The sequence below is a fragment of the Aythya ferina genome (assembly GCF_964211825.1).
Source record: "Aythya ferina genome assembly, chromosome: Z".
Taxonomy (NCBI): Eukaryota; Metazoa; Chordata; class Aves; order Anseriformes; family Anatidae; genus Aythya; species Aythya ferina.
In genome coordinates, this window is record NC_140299.1 from 21411821 (window position 1) to 21430939 (window position 19119).

A 19119-nucleotide genomic window follows, 5' to 3' on the forward strand; every position below is an offset into this window, starting at 1 on the left:
AAAGATCAAGATTGCAAAGGAAGGTTCTGGCAGAAGGAAAGTTGGACTGCATTTGGCTTGGTAACATTTGGAGTTGTATAACACTTCATGAAAACGTTTCTAGTTATGATTGTATTTTGTCTTCTTTTAAAATAGATAATATAAATACCACTTTTTATAAATCAAAATGCATAATTTCAAACTCAACAGAGATAATGGAGTATGCTTTTTAGGAAAATAGGCTTCTTGAAATTTTTATTACAAATTTAAAAGAACAAACAGAGAGATGGAAATATCCTGTTGAGGACAAATGAAGTATATGCTTGGAGGAAATAAAAAAGAAAGACTAAGGCTGATCAGAAGTCATCTGGTGCATTCGTTTTTGTTTTTTTTTAAATGATGATGCTGTTACATTTTGTATAACCCTTGGCTGCTGAATGGGTTGATCTTGCCTGTATACTTTTTGTAAGTAATTTTGTGTTTTTTCCAAAGTGAAATAAAAGGAAACATCTGGAGGAAGTTTAGAAAGAGAGCATTAGAAGAATGCTGCAGAGACTCTTGCTGTAATTATTTAACAGAGATAACCCTCCATTAGGTTACACTTTGCTTTTCAAGATATTTCATGAAATAACAGTGATATACAGCTAGCATTAGAATATAATAACAGTATTATATAGTAACAGAATGTGTTTTTTAAAAGCAGAAGTTAGTCCTTTAAAATAGAAAAACAATACTTTGGGAAAGTTTTTGACACATCAAGCAATACCTCAGGTATCTATAGATTTTTCTGTTCTGATGAGCTTGGTTATACATCTTCTGAGCCTTTTCTCAGCATATGTATGTTCTCAAGATAGTAAGAATCTCAATGCTATTTTGGCTGTCTGTCTTATAACATTAGTCTTAGAAGCTGATTTAGAAAGAAAAGAAATAATTAAAAAGCATTGTAGAGGGACTTTTCTAAGGGCAAAACTTAAGTATTTATCTATTCTGTTCTCCCGCTCCCATATTTTCTAGTGCTGTCTATTTTTTTTAGGAAGCTGCAGACTCCATGTAGTAAAATGTGCTGTGTTGTGTTATTAAAACAAGGATTTTTTTTTCCTCAGGGCTTAAAGGAGGATTATATTGTTGTAGAATAAATGGGAGACACCTTTTAGCTTTTGTTTAATGTTTTAGGATATTTTAATGCCTTAGAGCTGTATTAGCTCTAATTTGGAGATGTTCTTTGGCATCTCAAAGTACAGACCCAGTTCTGTCATTTCTGGCCTTATGTTGTCCCTGTGGTAGTGGCAACTTCAAGTGTTTCATTTTCTTACATGCTATTTTTTTTGCATTCAAGGTTTACAGCTCGACCATTAGTTGAGACCATATTTGAAAGGGGAATGGCCACTTGTTTTGCATATGGGCAAACAGGCAGTGGAAAAACGCATGTAAGTATTTCTTGCACATGTCAGCAATACACTGTTTTTTACATACGATGCACTTGGTTAAATTCTAATAAGTAACAAATACTTAAGTTATGGTTTTGTGACTTTAAGTGTTTTTTTTTTGTTGTTGTTTTTTAATGTAGACTATGGGTGGCGACTTTTCAGGAAAGAACCAAGATTGTTCAAAGGGAATATATGCACTTGCAGGTGAGACTTTATTGGTTTGTTGTCTTTTTGCAAATTAGTTGAGGTCAATAAATTTTCTACTTCTTATTGTGCAAATATAAGGTTCTACATATTTTGTGTTACAGTAGGGATTTAGTAATATATAAAGTAGTTCCTAGCTGTGTAGTCTTTACACTGTAGAGGACATACAGATTATTTCCAAAATGTAATAATACTAATGATTAATTGAGTTTACCATTTGGGGTCTTCAGTATCTTCCAATATAATCTGGCAGTTTAAATACAGTGTTTTAGACTTGGTGACTGACCCTATTTGTTATACTAGCAAGTTATGAGAGTTGCTGTATAATAGACAATTATATATTAATGAGTCTTTACTAAATGAAAATACATAACTAGATTTTGTTTTAATTTGGAAATATATTCACAGCTCGAGATGTCTTTTTAATGCTAAAGAAGCCAAACTATAAGAAGTTAGAACTTCAAGTATATGCAACATTTTTTGAAATCTACAGTGGTAAGGTAAGTACCTGATCTCTTGCAGTGAAAAAAACACTTCCTCAAAGAGATTACGAACTTATTATGTAAAAGTGTTTTTTTTTTTTCTCCTTTTTGTTCTGAAAGCTTTATTTCAAATAATTCTTCACAATTCCCTTCCAATCATATTTTTTTTTGCATGTGATACTTTACATAGTTTGATATGGGATTTGAAACAAGTGTCTTCTAAAATTCCTCTTTAACTGTTCTGTTTCCCTCCTCCCCAAAGGTTTTTGACTTGTTGAACAGGAAGACAAAATTAAGAGTATTAGAAGATGGTAAACAGCAAGTCCAGGTGGTGGGATTACAGGAACGGGAAGTCAAATGTGTTGAAGATGTTCTTAAGCTTATTGAAATAGGCAACAGCTGCAGGTATCTCCCATAGCTTCCACCAGTTTTTCATTGTAAATTAAAGAATCAGAACATCTTGTAATTTCTGTGTCTGCATAGTGGTTGCTTTTTAATATGCACTGGGGTTTTTAATGATGTTGGCTGCAAGTAATCAATCTGCCAGCCTTTCAATTAATATAGTTTAGACTCTGTCTCCTAGAGAGAAATAAGAACTGACTTTTCTACAGGATACGAACTGTGTGCATTTATGTAACCAGATTACTGACTTAAATTCACATTATTTTTAATCTGGAATACTGCCAAATTCTTCAGTTCTAAAAGGCCTTGATATATAGTGACAGAGGTTAAGCATATAACTTTTATTTTTTGTTAAAATCCAGCTTCATTGTTTTTAAAATTAGCCTTTTGCACAGACTGCTGCGTGATCATTTAAAAATGCCATTGGCGTTTTGCATGTAAGCTCTCTGATGATCTGAAATCTTTGAAGATCTCATTATTCTTGCTTTTAAGGTGCAGGTAAAACACTGTAAATCTTCCATTTCTATAATGAAGAGATGGAAACATAGGTATAACTGTACTATATACATCAACTTATTAAGGTTATATCTCCAGTCTCCATTAGTATGTTAGACATGCTGTCAGTATATGTGAGAAGATACAGGACTCTGCCTTGAAAAAACTAACGTTCCTAGCGTAGTATGTTTAACACGTGTGGTCCTTCATGTCTTCATATGTCCTCCCCATCTCTCCTTTTGTTTAAAGGACATCTGGTCAGACATCTGCAAATGCACACTCATCACGAAGCCATGCAGTGTTTCAGATTATTCTCCGAAGGAAAGGGAAATTGCATGGTAAATTTTCGCTGATTGATTTGGCTGGAAATGAAAGAGGAGCGGATACTTCCAGTGCAGACAGACAGACACGGCTGGAAGGTGCTGAAATTAACAAGAGCCTTTTAGCACTCAAGGTAACTGAAATGTTTCCATTGCGTTTGAGTAGGTGGAAGCCTTCTACATTTAATAGCAATGACTATTTAAATGAGTGTTTTTGAAGGCTTTGCTTGTCTACATTGTCTACTGATGTGACAGGTAAAATAATGCATTGATTTTTCCTCTTAAGTGCCTGACAGAACACCTGGTAATTACTGAGTAGAAACATTGCAGAAACATTGTGATATCAACTTTCATTCAGTTTTAAAAACAAAACAAAATAACTTGATTTTTAGACTTTTCTGATATATACCTAAAATGAGAGCAGATTGGAGGAAAACTGACTGACTTTGATACTAAAGGTCTGAAATAGAATCATAGAATCATTAAGGTTGGAAAAGACCTTCAAGATCATCTGGTCCAACCATCACATTGCTACCAATGTCACCCACTAAACCATGTCCATAAGCACCACGTCCAACCTTTCCTTGAACACCCCCAGGTGGTGGACGCTCCACCACCTCCCTGGGCAACCTGCTCCAAGGCCTGAGAAGAAATGTCTCCTTACTTCCAACCTAAACCTCCCCTGGTGCAACTTGAGGCCATTCCCTCTAGTCCTATCACTACTTCTCTGCAAGAAGAGGCCAACTCCCAGCACTCCACACCTTCCTTTCAGGTAGCTGTAGAGAGCAATAAGGTCTCCCCTGAGCCTTCTCTTCTGCAGATCAAACAAATCCAGTGCCCTCAGCTGCTCCATCTCAGGATATTATTATTTTTTTTAATAGATTTTTTAAAAGATAAATAATAAAGTTACCTTTGTGATGTATTTGTTTGCTGAATTGGTTGAATAAAATTGTTTTGTTTTCATTGTATTTAAGTTACTTGCTGATTTTTTTCTGGCTATTGTCTTCAGCGAACATACAGCATAGTTCAGTTTCATGCAACACATCATTTTTAATTACAGTGAAAATTTCGTCTGGTGCTGTATTGGTAGCTGTGATCTAAATTAAATGGAGAAGGGGAAATAAAAATTAGTGGAAGTCTTGCAGAAGTCTTAAAAGCAGTATGATAAGATATAACTGTTTCTCAATATGTTTATTTTCTGTATTTCATGTGCCTCCAAAAACATTGCACATCTTTTTCTGTTTGCATTCAATAACCTTGAAGTTACTGTCAAGCTCAAATTAAACAAGTATGTTATGAAGAGTGGTCTTCAGTGCTAAACCAAGATTTGCTGCTCACATGTGTATGTCAGTCCTGTCTTAGCCCATTCAAATTTTGGCACAGAAAGCTATTTCTGTAATGTTCCTTCATGGAAGTAGTGTTGTTGTTTTGTTACCTGGTTTACCATGCTGTGATGAAAAGAAATATGGTAAAAACTCTATTCAAATTTAAAAGCTGGCAGTGTTCTCCTATAATTCTTTTACTATTAAGAAGACAACACAATTCAATTTTTTCAAGAGTGAGCAAACTAAAAATTGTCACAGTAATTTAAAATATCTTAATTAAACTTGTTGGTTGCTGTACTAGTAACTCAACATGCACATTTGGTATTGTCTACCTACTTCTCTCCTTTTCTAAATATAACAGTAACGTACAAAAAAATTTCAAGGAATGCACTGCCTTGCTCATCTGTAAGTATTGGTCATTGGTGAGCCTTTTAAGTATTTGCATGTGAAATTTACATTCAACAAGCTTCAGTTTTTCTGTCTACCTGAGCTATGTGCATTCTAATAAGTTCAGCTGGCGAGTTTTTAAATAATCACATTAGATAAGTCCACCCTGCCATTTTGTTTTTTCTGTTCTGTATCATGACAATTTTATTCTGAGCCCTTTTGCAGTTCTGTTTTATACTGTTTCATGAGTGCAGTGGTTTCTTGCATTATCATCCCATGGTTTCTAGCCTTGCTTTTGGAAGACCTGTTTCTAGAAAATTTCAAAAGTTTAAATTCAAACTTTTTTATGTAAGAAGTAATTTATTAACTATTGTTTGACCTCTGGGTGGGCAGAAGTGATGTTTAAGTTATAACAATGGCATCTTTGCACTTCTGGACTTTTTTACTGCTATAAATTCTATAGTAATTTCATAATAATAACTTCTGCACAGTATTTTTTTCTCTGGAATTCTCCAACCAATTGCAAATTTTAGTTTAGCCTCATGCCTTTTTTACGAGTGAAATATTACCCCCGTTTTTTCAAAAGAAGTATTTTGAAACAGGAAACCGGATTATCAAGTGTCTTCTGACATTGACTACATCACCATAGAGCTGTACTCCCTACATTTGTGATCTGTGGAAGCTTTCAGAAAGTTTGATCACTGATACATCTGAGCAGTAAAGAATGTCCAGGATAGAGCCAGAATCAAAGCTATTCTATTAACTGTTAATATTGGCCACACAGCCTCGGTGGAGGCTGTAGATCATTCAGGCTTTTACAGCTGGTAGTCAGAAACAGTTGTTTGTCTGGATATTTAACATCAATACTGAGTTTGTTGTTGTTGCTGGATACAACAGATATAAACATTTCAGGTGAGATTCAGGAAGCTTTTAAAGCTCCTAAGGTAGAAAGTAAACTTAATGAGAGGTAAAAAAAAAAAATCTAACAGTTCTTGAATCCAGGCTTTAAAGGTAAATTTTAATGATGTCTTAGAGGACAGCAAGATAACTAGGGCACGCATTATCTGATTTCGAATTGCATTTTAGTATGTAATTTTCTTTAACATTGAATAAATAGAAATCTTTTTGTTCTTTCAGGAGTGCATTAGAGCCTTAGGCCGAAATAAACCTCATACACCATTCAGAGCAAGTAAACTTACTCAGGTGCTAAGAGATTCATTCATAGGAGAAAACTCCCGTACCTGTATGGTAAGTATGTTCGGTTAATTTTATGTGTTTACAACTAAAAAAAAGAAACAAATCTAGGAATATAGGATATCATGTTTAGAGCTGGTCACTTGCTACTGGCAATCTGTTAGGCTTAAGTTAATCAACCTGAGAAAATAAGAAAATAGACCACTTCATTTGGTGGGAATCTTTCAGCAGAGATGTGTCCTTGCTCCCTCCTCTACTTTTTATTGGCCTTTCTTACTACTTGTTCTAATTTTCCAGCTAAGGTCCTAGGTAGAAACACTTCTAGCTTGAAAGGTGTTTTTTTAATTATTATTATTATTGTTTTAATGCTTTGCTGATGAAGCTGATAGAAGTAGAACATGCACCTTTCACAAGAAAAGATTTTGGAAAGATTTTAGGGACTTGTAGGTTTTTGTTCACTAGTGCTCACAGTGCTTCATACAGAGACATGCAATCAAAGGATCTTTTCAAATATACATTTGTTATTTTCATTAGTAACTGACGCATACCAGTGTTAGAGATCTAAACTTAGTGCATGTAGTAGAGGGCTCTTTAAACTTTCTAATCCCCTCCTACTGCATATTTCTCCCAAGGAGGAGAAATTCCTCTCAGGATGAGTACCTGTGCTCTTGTACAGTAATGTCAGTAGTAGGGTGAAACAGAAGGCTGGGATTATCTGATCTTCCTCGGTTTCTGATGCTGTGCTGCCAGCAAAAGTGTTAGTGTGTTGGATCTTAGAGGTGTTTGTCCTGGGTAGTGCCTTTTTGGCTCTTCTAAAAAGAGCAAAGATGTAAAAACTACTACTGAGAGAAGCTAGGACAATTAATTGTGCTGATCTTGCCACTCTGGCCTGATCACTGTTGTATTTTTGATGAATTCTGAAAAGGTGATATTTTCAATATATTTTGTGTAAATGGAGAAGGAAAAATTTAAGAGATTACAGATATGTGTGGAAACTTAGCTATCAAGTATTATTTACAGAAATTTCTGCATCAAAAAAAAAAATCTCTATTTAGGAAAATAATAGTGATATTAAAGATAAACATTTGTTCAGGTACAATTTTAAGCTGTGACCAAAACAGTTCTCTCCAATCAGTATTCAGTCTGCTTGAATGGAGAACAGCCTTTGAACATGCATGCGTTAAAAAAAAAATCTGATTATTGCATGCAGGATGCATTAAACTTACTTTCTTCTGAATCGCATATTTCCCTATTTCTCTTTCTGGGGAGTCTTATTTTTTCAGTTAGAGTTTTTAGTTCACATGTGATATTACTAAGGCTGATCAGATGAGGGAAATTGATTGAAATTTCCGTGAATTATTAATGTGTCAGGTATGGTTAAAAAAATTGAAGCTGAAGGTTTGACTTGATATCTCTATTCTTGACGTATTATTGTATAAGCACAACTATACACTGTAGGTGGTGTTTGTAGAAGTTGTTAAATGAAACCAGGGATTTAAAACAAAACAAAAGTTCATCTACACTTTCATCTATACAAAGTGATTTATTAACGTGTGTTTTGTTTTCTGCAGATTGCTACAATTTCTCCAGGGATGGCATCATGTGAAAACACTCTAAATACATTGAGATACGCAAATAGGTATGGAAAATATCATTTCTTACAGTTGTACTGGCTGTTGATCACTGAAGTTTGGAATACTGTTGTTCCATGATGTATAATTTTTTTATCTACTTGAATAATTTTAGGGTACTTGCATTTCATAGTAAGACTAAAACCTTACTTAAATAAGATTATTGATCCAGGCTCACATTTAATTTAATTGGTCTTTTTTTTTTTTTTTTTTTTTTCAAGCATTTCAATAGAATTGTTAGAAACTGCGTTTAAGCCAAACGTGGATATAGTGTGCAGTGCAAGTACTGTGGAAGATGCCACTGTTCTTTTTGCCCCTGCTCTGGAGGCATCGGCTCTTGTGTTAGGTGTAGTTGGTATTCACAATGATTCCCTGGAGTGCAGGCTGAGATTCCTTTCTACAGTATGTATTTTCATCCCCTTGGAATTCCATGCAGTTGCCAGGCTATTTCATATATATATCAGCTATTTTATTCTAATTCTAAACAAGATTCCACAGTTGCTGTGGCCCTTATTCTATACTTCCTAACTATTTCTGAGATAACTGGTAAAGAACTGGTTAATCCAATGGTGACACTATAATCAGTGTAGAGAAATTAGCACCTTCAGAGGCTGAGTCAGCACTGCTGAGACTCTGCTTTCTGAAAATATGAGCCTCTCTTCAATGATTATAAAAGGAGCCTTTCCCAGCTGGAGTTCTCTTTTGTTTCATGTAGATGGGGTGATCTTGTGTGTGCTGCAGTCAGACCTGCTACAGTTTTTCAGCAAGACCCAGAGACAGCAAAGAACAAAGGAGGCAAGCTAGCATCTGGGCCATTAGCAATCCTTTTTTTTTTTTTTTTTTTTTTTTTTTTTTTTTTCTTCCCTCCAGAACAGGCTACCACCTAGTGGCCTGGAATCACATTTTCTTGCCTGAAAGAAAGAAAGCCAGAACTGTTTCTCTTGGTCGTCTGGCACCCCTGGCTAATCACTAATGAGCAAAAAGGGTGATGGAAAAGCTCACCACCAAGTCCTCTTGTAATCCAAATTTGTGCCTGGATCAAGGGACTTAGTAGCAAATCTGTCTGGGTTGGATTTGTCTGTGTGATTCCTTCCTTTTGAAAATGATGCATCTAGTCTAGTTACTGCAGTCACAGCGATGAGGGAGTTCCATGTTCATCAAGACTCGTTATATCTTCCTCTCCCATATAGCATACACATTGCTGAAGTGACTTAAGAAAAAATGCAAAAAAATTAAACACCGATTTCTAGTATTTGACATAGTTGCATTGAAACTGTTTCTTTGCCTTTGTGTCAGATTTGTTTGCTGCTGCAGTGTAAATGCTGTTACAGGGTAAATGCCTTTCACCATGAAGTTGTTTCATGTTTATTGTCTAAGTTGTTTTGTAGCAATGTATCAATTTCATAATACAATTAGTTTTCAGGTACTGAACACAAGTGTATGTGCAGTGTAAGACAGTGGGAAGGATAGAATTTAAAATATTTATATATTTATTTATTTTAAAAGGAGCAGCATAATTGAATATTGAGTGTAGACCAAATTTTATTAACTGCACTAACTGAAATCTGGAATTACTCTTCTGAAAACACTGCTACTGTAGTCTCCTGTAGATTAGCAGCACTGGTTTTGCTCAGTTTTGTTAGTGATCTGCAACTATTTACAGATGGTTTAAGTAAGTTACTCTTCCTCATGTTCTGATTTAAAAATAATTTGTTATATTGTTAGACTATCAAAAAAGAATGCTAAACAAAGAGTTGTCATTTTAACTGTGTTTACAAGGACATTTTCTCTTAATTTGCTGCTGTATTTTGCTGCTGCAGAGTAAAGGAATTTGGAATTAGTCCTTCGGACATTCCCTTCTCACAGGGTAGTGGCAGTCGCTCTGATCTCTCTCCTTCCTATGAGTATGACGACTTTTCTCCTTCAATCACCAGGTCTACTTCATTCTATACATGGAATCTTATTTTTAAGTTTTCTTTTTGGCTACGTAATTTTACAGACCAACTTTTCATTAGTTCCCTTGCCTTGAGTCACACATACTTTTTGTTTTTATTTTGTTCGGCAGGTGATGGTTCTGCATGATCTGCAATCATCTTCCCACTATTTTATTCATCCTCCTTAAACATCCACACTTTGTATCCAGGCTTGCTATTCTCCATCATACATTAAAAAAATAAATAAAAATGGTGATGTCACCTTTGCACATTTAGTGAACCAAATCTGACTACTCTGTTTAAAGGATAATTAAGATATTTTCATTTTCGAAAGCATTTCAATTATAGGATGTATTCATCCTCTGAAATACTTGGTTGCATAACATTTTCTGTAGAGTTTTGGTGGGTTTGCTTATAACAGCTAATTGGGTGCTGCTGATTATTATTTTTTTTAAACACAATTGTTTGAACAGAAAAAGAAAGATGGTCAGGTTTTGGGTGTTGAATGAGCTTCTCTGTCATGCATTATTTACTGCTAAGAAGTTGAATATTTTTGCCCTCAGCATTTTAATGAATAGTGAGCTCTCAGTTTAAAAAATGCTTTTTGCTGGAAGATGGATTGTAATTCACAAGTAGCTGAAACTCAATGGTCCGTGGTTTGTTTGTTTGTTTGTTTGTTTGTCATTAACATGTTCTTGGTACAGTAAATCTGTGAAGGTGGCATCATCATCTGTATTAAGTGAATTAAATAGCATATGAACTCATAGAGCTTTATTTTTGGTGGTGGCTACTTTGCACAGGAAGTTACTAATTGGAAAATGAAATATTTTCTGATTGTAGGGTGAAGGAGCTGACAGTTGATCCTAGTGCTGCAGGAGATATCCGTCCCATTATACACCATACTCCCAATCAGATCGATGACTTGGACACGCAGTGGGGAGTGGGGAGCTCTCCTCAGAGAGATGATCTTAAACTGCTTTGTGAGCAAAACGTGAGTAGTTTACAACAATACATGTAGAGAGGAGATGATAAATACAATGGTGGAACAAATCCAGAGTAATGTTATTTTATAGCTCATAAGCAATACAATAAAGTACATACAGCATTCATCTTTACTTTCTTACTTTACAGCTCATTCCTATACAGAATTTACAAGTAAATGTTTTTTTCACGAGTGAGAGAAAACACTTCTATTTATCTTCGTCACTTATTAGGACCTTCAGTGTCTAAGCAGTGTCTGTTCTAGGCTCTTAAGGTTTTTAGTGTACGTTTTTTCCAGTATAGCTTCACCTTATATTAGGCAGTTTGACATATTCTGGGATACTTGTCCATTTTATTTAAAACACTTGTGGGTTTGAGAATTTTTTTCTATGCATTTCAAGTGAGTTTGCCTTTCTCTGCATTTAGGAATATGGGTACCCACATTCCTCTTCCCGAAATCCTGATTTTCATGGTGTGAAACCCCAGTTACTGGTCTGGGGTTGAGCCCCACCATATTCCCAAAATATCAAGTGAACAAGTGAGATGCTGGGGCAGAGAGACTTCTTCCAAAGAATATTTTTCCTTCAGTGATGATTCTCAGCTCTTGTTCTGGTTCCTTGAATGTTCATCAGGGATCAATGCTCAGTTTGTGAAAATGCTTATGAATGATTTAAAGAAAAATCTGTACTCTCATAACTTATATTTGTCAAGATTCTCTTCCTTCTCAAACATGTCTTTGTGATCTTACTTGTATTTTCTCTCATGTTAGTAACTAGCTCTAGAACATGATCTATGTGATTCCTGAAGTTTCCCACTGGACAGACAGATATCCTTTCACATGCTTTTCATTGCTCATGTGGAATTCAATTAAGCTTTACAGTGTATTTTTAGAAAGATGTCAAAGGCATGGTATAGAGAACCATACTGTCTTGCTAAAAAATTATTTACAACATACCTAGTGCTTTCCCCTCTGATTATTAATTATTTATGTCTACCAAAATCCTGTTTACCCGAATTTCTAATTCCATGCTCTGCATTCTTCTAATGTATTATTTAGAGGAATTAACTACACATTTTTTAGATTTTTCACCTTAGGTTTATTTTTTTTCCCCAAGGGATGAACTTGATTTTGATATCTTGAAATGTATTGAATCTGTTCTCCTTTTTGAAAATTGTTGCCTCTATTGTGATATGCTCAACAAAGACTATGACAGAAAACCCAGTTTTCTGTAGGTGTTAAAATCTACTAGAAATTACCATTCTTCACTTGTAACTTTCTCCTTCTACTACTTTCATTCATTCTTCTGATGTGGGATATTCTACACTCCAGTATTCACAAAGATGGCTGGCTGGGAATGTCTAATGAGTATGAATTAAACTTAACTCTGTTAACATTTTGATTTTAATTGCCCTCTCCCCCCATGTCTGGAGAATTTCATGTAGAAACATAAAATCCCTTTTTTTGTCAGGGTCTGCCTTCCACATATTTATTTTTTGTGCTCAGTGATGGGATGGAATGTGTTCAGTGTATTCCTTGTAGTCATGGCTCTTTCCAGACTAACAAGCTTACCTGTTGTTTTTAGGAAGAGGAAGTTTCTCCACAGTTGTTTACTTTCCATGAAGCTGTGTCACAAATGGTAGAAATGGAAGAGCAAGTAGTAGAAGACCACAGGGCTGTCTTCCAGGTAAGAATGGATCTACATTTTGTTTTATCCTAATCCAGGAATTTTGTTTTTTCCAATTGAAGCAAATATCCTGCATATGCTTTGTGTATATGATGCAGGGTATCATCTGGTCATTACTCTGCAGTCAGGGATTTCTCAATTGTTTTATTACACTGAATCCATTGTAGCAAACAAATAGGGGCAGATGTTTAGATCCGATAACCACTAATCTTTATCCCCATGATGAAAGAGAAGCATATTTTTCCAGCAACCTAGAAATCTAATAAGATTTTCCTTTTCTTCTCACAAGCATTCTAAATAGGTTGTGTTCATTGTAAGAAAAGTTATTTTGTTGTTAGTACTGAGATAATTTCTGATTCAGTCCTTTTCCAGCATTAGTGACTCTTTTATTTTTTTGTAGTTGCCGGAAGCTCATTCAGATTGATCTTGAAATTTTCATTTCACTGTCTAATGCATGCTAATATTCATATTTAAAAGCTGGAAGTTAATACTAATGTTTCTGTTAGCACCATTTCTGTTGATGGTTTGGTCATCTCTCAAGCTGCTGTAATACTCCCTCCAAGTATCCTTCTGTGATATTCCCATCTGAGCTACTCAGATTCAGAAGAGACCATTATTTTTCTAACTGCATGTTTGCTTCCTTTTTACCGACACACAAAGGTTTTCACTTGCTAATAGTCAGGGTCCTTGGAAGGAATATAGCCAACAAAGTACGGTGCTAGTCAACACCATGGATCCTTTTACATTCACAAAACAAATTATAATAATAAGCATGAATTACTAGTTTTCAGAGAGAAATGCGAGCTGCTTCTGTTTATAACCCAAGAGTCTTTAGGCAGGCTGTCCATTTGGCACATCTGCTGCAGGAGAACAGCAGAACATTAGACCTGTGGGGAATACACTCATCTCCTCAATGTAGGCATTGAACTTAATGGAACACTGATGTATGGTCACATAATACAGTAGGATGCTAAAAAACACATTTTCCAACAGATCTAGAGATTTAGTTATGAAACGTTAGTCCTGAAGTGAAATGTGCAGAAATGTGAAAGTCAAACGCCATATGCCATAGCAGTGTCCTCATGCCTGGGACTTCTCGATAGACAAGGTGCATTAATTTATGATGTTATTGCCTCTGTGTGTCCATCTGGCCTTCTGCTGGAGAATACTGTTCCTCACAGCAGTCACTAGAAGGAAATCTGTTCAAGCCTCAGCTCCCTTAGTTCGCAGCATGGCTTGTTAGCTTATGCTATTGGCGGAGGTGTGCTGCACCAATACAGAAGCTACAAGCTGTACCAGGCGGACGTTGTCTTCCATCAGCTTTCTTCTGGAAGCTATTGATTGTGGGATACAAAATACCCTATCCTGACACAAACATCTAAAATGAACGAATTGCGCTCTAATTGTGTCCATCTTGCTTTGATTCTGTGATGTATGAGCTTACATTAGGTGTCCTAAAAAATATACATGGGGTTTGGACTGTATTTTTTATATTACTTGAGCTACTGAGCACAGAGGGAAAGACTTAATTTTAGTGTTTCAGGCCCAGCATGCCTAGAACTGTCTGCTGCTTTCTTTTTTAAATTAAAGCATTTCTAATAAGATCAGTTCTAATCATAGCTTTGCACGGTACTGTAAGCTTTCAGCTCCTGCTTGCATTCTTTGCTGCAATACTATTTTTTTTTTTTTTAAATTCCCCCTTTTTGGTAATATTTGGAATACAAATGTGCTTAAGAGCTGGTTTAATCAACCTTTACAGTACTCAAACCTATGTGGGGAGTTAGCACAAGCAATAGAGAGCTTAAAATAGCCCTTGTTTTACACAGCTTCTCTCAAAACTGGTTTTGAGTGTGGACAGAGTTGTCTTGTCTCCTTGACTATAGTAATAAGACTGTGATCACTGTCAATGACAAACAGCCCCTATTTAAAACTGAAGACTGACTTCAGAACCATGTAAGGTTATGGTTGCTGATAGTTCTGCTGAAATTAAGAAACTGTGTAGCAAACACACAGCTTTGTTGAACTGTGCATAAGGATTCATTTTAGGATTGAAATTCGGATATTGAGGTGACTGTAGAAGTACGGTCATCCTGTGAAAAGGAGTAGGTCTTTGTTTTGCACCTTGTACTTCTGCCAAAGTATTTAGTTGTTTATTGTTTTTGTTTGTTTTTAATTTTAGGAATCTATTAGATGGCTAGAAGATGAAAAAGCACTTCTTGAGATGACAGAAGAAGTAGACTATGATGTGGATTCTTACGCTACCCAACTTGAAGCAATCCTAGAGCAAAAAATTGATATTTTGACGGAACTTAGAGGTAGGTTGCTTTCAATCACTTTTGTGGGGGTTATTAGCAATGCATAGAGTGTACTTTTATTCTGTGATCTTTTTTTCCTCTTACGCTGTCTTGTGGAAGGAATGTTTATTCTGGGAACAAGTTCACATCTGTGTTGCATTCATCCTAGTTTAAAAGAAAAGGCTCTTGTTTTACCTCCAGGAAATATGCACTTGTTCTTGCAACTTTCCCTTTCTTTTCCATCATTCCAAAATAATAAATGGAGGAAAATGAAAATACAAAGGAAGTGCACAAAAAAAAGTAATGTAATGTAATAATGAAAAAGTACCTGGAAATCCCAGTTCCTGCTCTGCTGCAATCTGTAGTGTAGCAGAGTCCACTTGTTTTTTAATCTGTGTGTTGTTAACGTAGGTTTTTTATACAGCTGCATTTCTGCATTAATTCTGCCAGCTTATTTTTGTTGAAAAACAAAGTGCAATTAATTCTTAGTACCTGTTCTGTTTGTCTTCTAAGTCAGGTTGTCGGCTTAATACCTCATAAAAGGTACTCAGAGCTTAGTACCCGAGTATCTTCATTTTTGCAAACATATTTTTTTGATCCATGTTAGAAAGATAACTCCTTAGAAGATAAAATCTTAGATTTTACTCAATCTCAGTATCTGCTGTAAGTTAGAATGAATCAAATCAGATATGGCCTGCTCAGCAAGTAATTGGCAATTACACATTCCTTTGCTTCATACAAACTAGCTGAGGGCTTCCTCTTCAGGAAGAGACAGCAGCAGTGAGAAAACACAGTTTAGGTGACTCTCTGCTCTTCTAAAGCTTGTTGGATACCTCTTCTGAAACAGTGTTCTGGAGATAAAGGTTGTCTAAAAGATCCTTGTATGTTTACAGGTAGGATGATGTCTACAGAGCTTGCAGGGGAGAGGAACTGTTAAGTCAAAGATTCTTTCTCCCAGTTACTTCTGAGTTCTGCTCGTGGCACACAATGGCTGCTGCATATTTCAGCTGTTTTTCCTGTCCTTTTGGGACTGATTTCTTTACATTGTTATTTTGGTTTCCTTCTTTGAATTCTGGAGCGTGTTACTGGGAAGTGGCTGGGAGAGGAATAGAAATATGAAGGATTGCCATGCTTCCTTTCATAGGTTTCTCCCCCCCTCTCCTGCTAGTTATGATGAAAAGTATAAATGATGTGCTTATCTACTTAGAGTGAAAAACTTCAAAAATGTAATCATAAATGCATTCATAGGAAAATAGAATTTATTCTGGTGGGTGTTAGGATGCTACTGATTATACACTGAGATAATTTTTCTTCTGCTTTTAAAGATGGTTGGGAAGCTGCTGGGAAGGAAAGGGAATTATGCTGTGTGTATCTTCCTGTGCTCTCCAAGTTAGAAGCAGAACTGAAACACAAACAGGTTACATGCAGGGAGTGCAATTGTGCAGCTTCCTGCCTAGAGACTAGGCAGGATAGCATCTAAGAAGGTACCAAATTGCTAAGCTGCTTGTTTTATATGGTGAGCACTGAATTTAAGTTTATCTGAGTCCTCTTGCCATTTGTAGCTTCAGCTGCTTTTCTGCAGGAGTGTTTTTTTTGTTTGTTTGTTACGCACTCAGGCAGGGATGTGGAACTTCAGGGCTCTTCAGGGCTCAGTTTCATGATCTGTGTTGAGAACAGGCACATCAGTACTCATTATTTCTTTTTCCTTAAAGATAAAGTGAAATCCTTCCGGGCAGCTCTACAAGAAGAGGAACAGGCCAGTAAACAGATCAACCCCAAAAGACCACGTGCCCTTTGAAATGGGCCTTTGCTGCTAAAGGAATCCACAAACCTGTACTGCTGTAGCACACATTTGTTACAAAACCCAGTGGCCGTAAGAACTCAACTACTTGAAAGTGTAAAAACATTAGAAATGTCTGTGGAGGTGTCCTGTTTCTTATTCACCTGAGTGACATTTTCGGTTTTGTGTGAAATGCTCCTATGATGTCTACAAAATGCTTCTAGACCAGACAGCACAACCATGCAGGGTTCAGATCTGTGAAGCACTTTGTTTTGAATATTTCTTTTATTCGAATTGTGAATTTTTTTTTTGTTTGGAAGTATTTACCATGTTTTTAATAATGAAGTAAAACTGTGGACATTAAAATGTCACAGTATTTCCTTTAAACTGTTCAGTTTTGTTACAAAGACCAGCTGTGCAGTTTTGTGTTTGCGTGCATGCACACCTCACTAGTGGTTGTACATAACTTCTCTTCTACATACAGCTGTGCTTACCTTTTTCCATTCTGTCATTCTGTGCCTTGATGAAGGCTACTTAACCCTAAACATCCTCTTTTTGAAGCACAGCCTTAATAAACAACATTCCTTATTTGTCAATATAAATTGCTTTTAGTGTGTGTACATTTTTAATGTGTTTTGAGACCTTTTTTTTTTTTTTGGTTAGTTCATTCATTTCACAGGATGTGCCATATCATTTGAACAGGAACTGCAAGAGCTGTTGGAGTGGACAAACAGCTGGACATTCCATCCTCCTTGTAAAAAAAAATCTGGATTTTAGATTTATTTGAACACCGTAAAGAATGGTTATATAATTCTAACATTTTTCTCTGTAAAAACAAACAAAAAAAAATCAAACAAAAAACAGAAATATAAATTAGTTGATGTATGATAAAGGGTAATGTTTAAGTACTGAGGAGAGTTGTATCTTAGAATAATGCAGATAAGCAGTATGTGGTATGATGTGATAATGCTGTCGGAAAGAAGGTACAATCTGACCTCTGTGTATGATGCATAGGATAACTGTCAAAGTTTGGGGATATAGCTGAATAAATATGTATTGGCCTTTCACATACTGTTAAAATTTGGCTTTTGATGCATGACAGACTTACATGTACATTAACTGTAGTATGCAGGTAGTTTGAGTAGCTCTGTTGCTTTAATAAAAAAAAAAAAAAAAAGTAGCTAATGCCTATTTTTCCCTTTGTATACGGTGCCAGCAGCTGAAAAGTGAGGTGAAATTGCATCATTTGAGGATTTGCACAATACCTCTACCTAGTGCTAATAGAAATCCCTGAAGTACCCGAATTCTCACAAATGGCGCCATGTATATCAGCACTTTTTAACTGGTGGCACTCAAGTTATTTTTGCAAAGTCGGTATCCAGGAAAGATTGACCTCTCATGTAAGAACTTTGTGTCAAATGAAGAGTTGTAGACCTCTCTAGGAGTTCTCCCTGTTTCCAGGAGTTTCTATCAGCAGACTTTCCCTTGGAACTGTTTAAACATTACTTTTGGCATACAGGCCTGTATGTTTGTGCCAGGCCTGAAGGAAAATAAAGGGAAGGCAATGAAAAGAGAGTTAAATGAGCCAAGAATTCCTGTAGTGTTTAATGTTTGTATCTCTCATAGGAAGGTAGGCTATGGGAAGCTATTGTCGCATCATGGTTAAATCAAAAAAATCCTCCTGTGTGTAAACATGAAAACTGAAACAACAATGTAGATTTTACATAATGTGTTTAATAAATTAAGCTATTAAATGAATTACAGATGAGAATTTACTTCTATGAAGGCTCTGTTCTGCTTTGGGAAGGGTTGAGCTTTGTAAACACATGTGAGTTGTTGCACTTTTCAAAAGGTCTCCGATTTCAAAATGAGTATTTACTTCTGGAAAAAAATATTCTGTGCAAATGTGTAGTGTAAGAAGAATTCCCCAGAGCACTGTCCTGACTTTATTTTGCAGCAGGTCTCAAAGAAACATCACACAACTTCCTGAGCATTTGGTTAAGAACATCATTCATTACAGTTAAAAAGAAAAAAAAAAATTAATTAAAAAAAGCAGCCACTTCTGTTAGTGGAGGATAGTACAGGTCATTGTATAATACCAGAGGGTTTCTTTGAAGTTGCTTTAGAGAACTCTTACTTTTACTTTGTAAAGAGCCTCTAAAGACTGGGGCATCGTATGTGGCAAACACTTGCTTCCCTACTACTCCTCCATGCAAGCCAAGAGCCACAGCCAGGCTGTGGTTTATAGCAAGTAGTAAAGATGAGAGGCAGAGAAAAGGCAGACAGATCTCAGCACCTTTTACTAAACCTTGTAAATGATGTGGCCTGTGAGTTACCAGCTGCAGGTTAAAATCATGTCTAGTGGCTGTTAAGAGACTGCCTCTGTGATAGTGTAGAACTAATCTTTACAGCAGACTCTGAGGCTGAAGTGACAATTAAAATAAGCAAGTGAATGCAGCTGGTTGTAGCACTTGAATTCTGTAGGCCATTGTAGGTCAGGCATGACTAGGACTCATGCAAGCACGTTCTGTTTCCTGTGCTGTAAAACAAAAGCTTACAAAAACCACGATGCATATATCCCGTATTTGTTCCTTCTGTG

At 36.0% G+C, this 19119-nt stretch overlaps 1 protein-coding gene across 7 annotated transcripts in view; it reads left to right on the forward strand.

The window, feature by feature from the left end:
* Positions 1–18278, forward strand: part of KIF2A (kinesin family member 2A) — a 53316-nt gene extending 35038 nt beyond the window's left edge. For 4 of the 7 annotated variants that reach the window (XM_084505242.1, XM_084505240.1, XM_084505244.1 and 1 more), the window contains exons 10-21: positions 1316–1406; positions 1547–1610; positions 2019–2110; positions 2355–2497; positions 3239–3443; positions 6159–6269; positions 7787–7854; positions 9667–9780; positions 10621–10771; positions 12345–12446; positions 14626–14761; positions 16453–18278. In XM_084505242.1, coding sequence (XP_084361368.1) covers positions 1316–1406; positions 1547–1610; positions 2019–2110; positions 2355–2497; positions 3239–3443; positions 6159–6269; positions 7787–7854; positions 9667–9780; positions 10621–10771; positions 12345–12446; positions 14626–14761; positions 16453–16538 — 1363 coding nt within the window. In that variant the 3' untranslated portion in view covers positions 16539–18278. The remainder of the gene's footprint in view (positions 1–1315; positions 1407–1546; positions 1611–2018; positions 2111–2354; positions 2498–3238; positions 3444–6158; positions 6270–7786; positions 7855–9666; positions 9781–10620; positions 10772–12344; positions 12447–14625; positions 14762–16452) is intronic. The other 3 variants (XM_084505246.1, XM_084505245.1, XM_084505241.1) reach the window with 2 other exon arrangements.
* Positions 18279–19119: the final 841 nt, after the last annotated feature.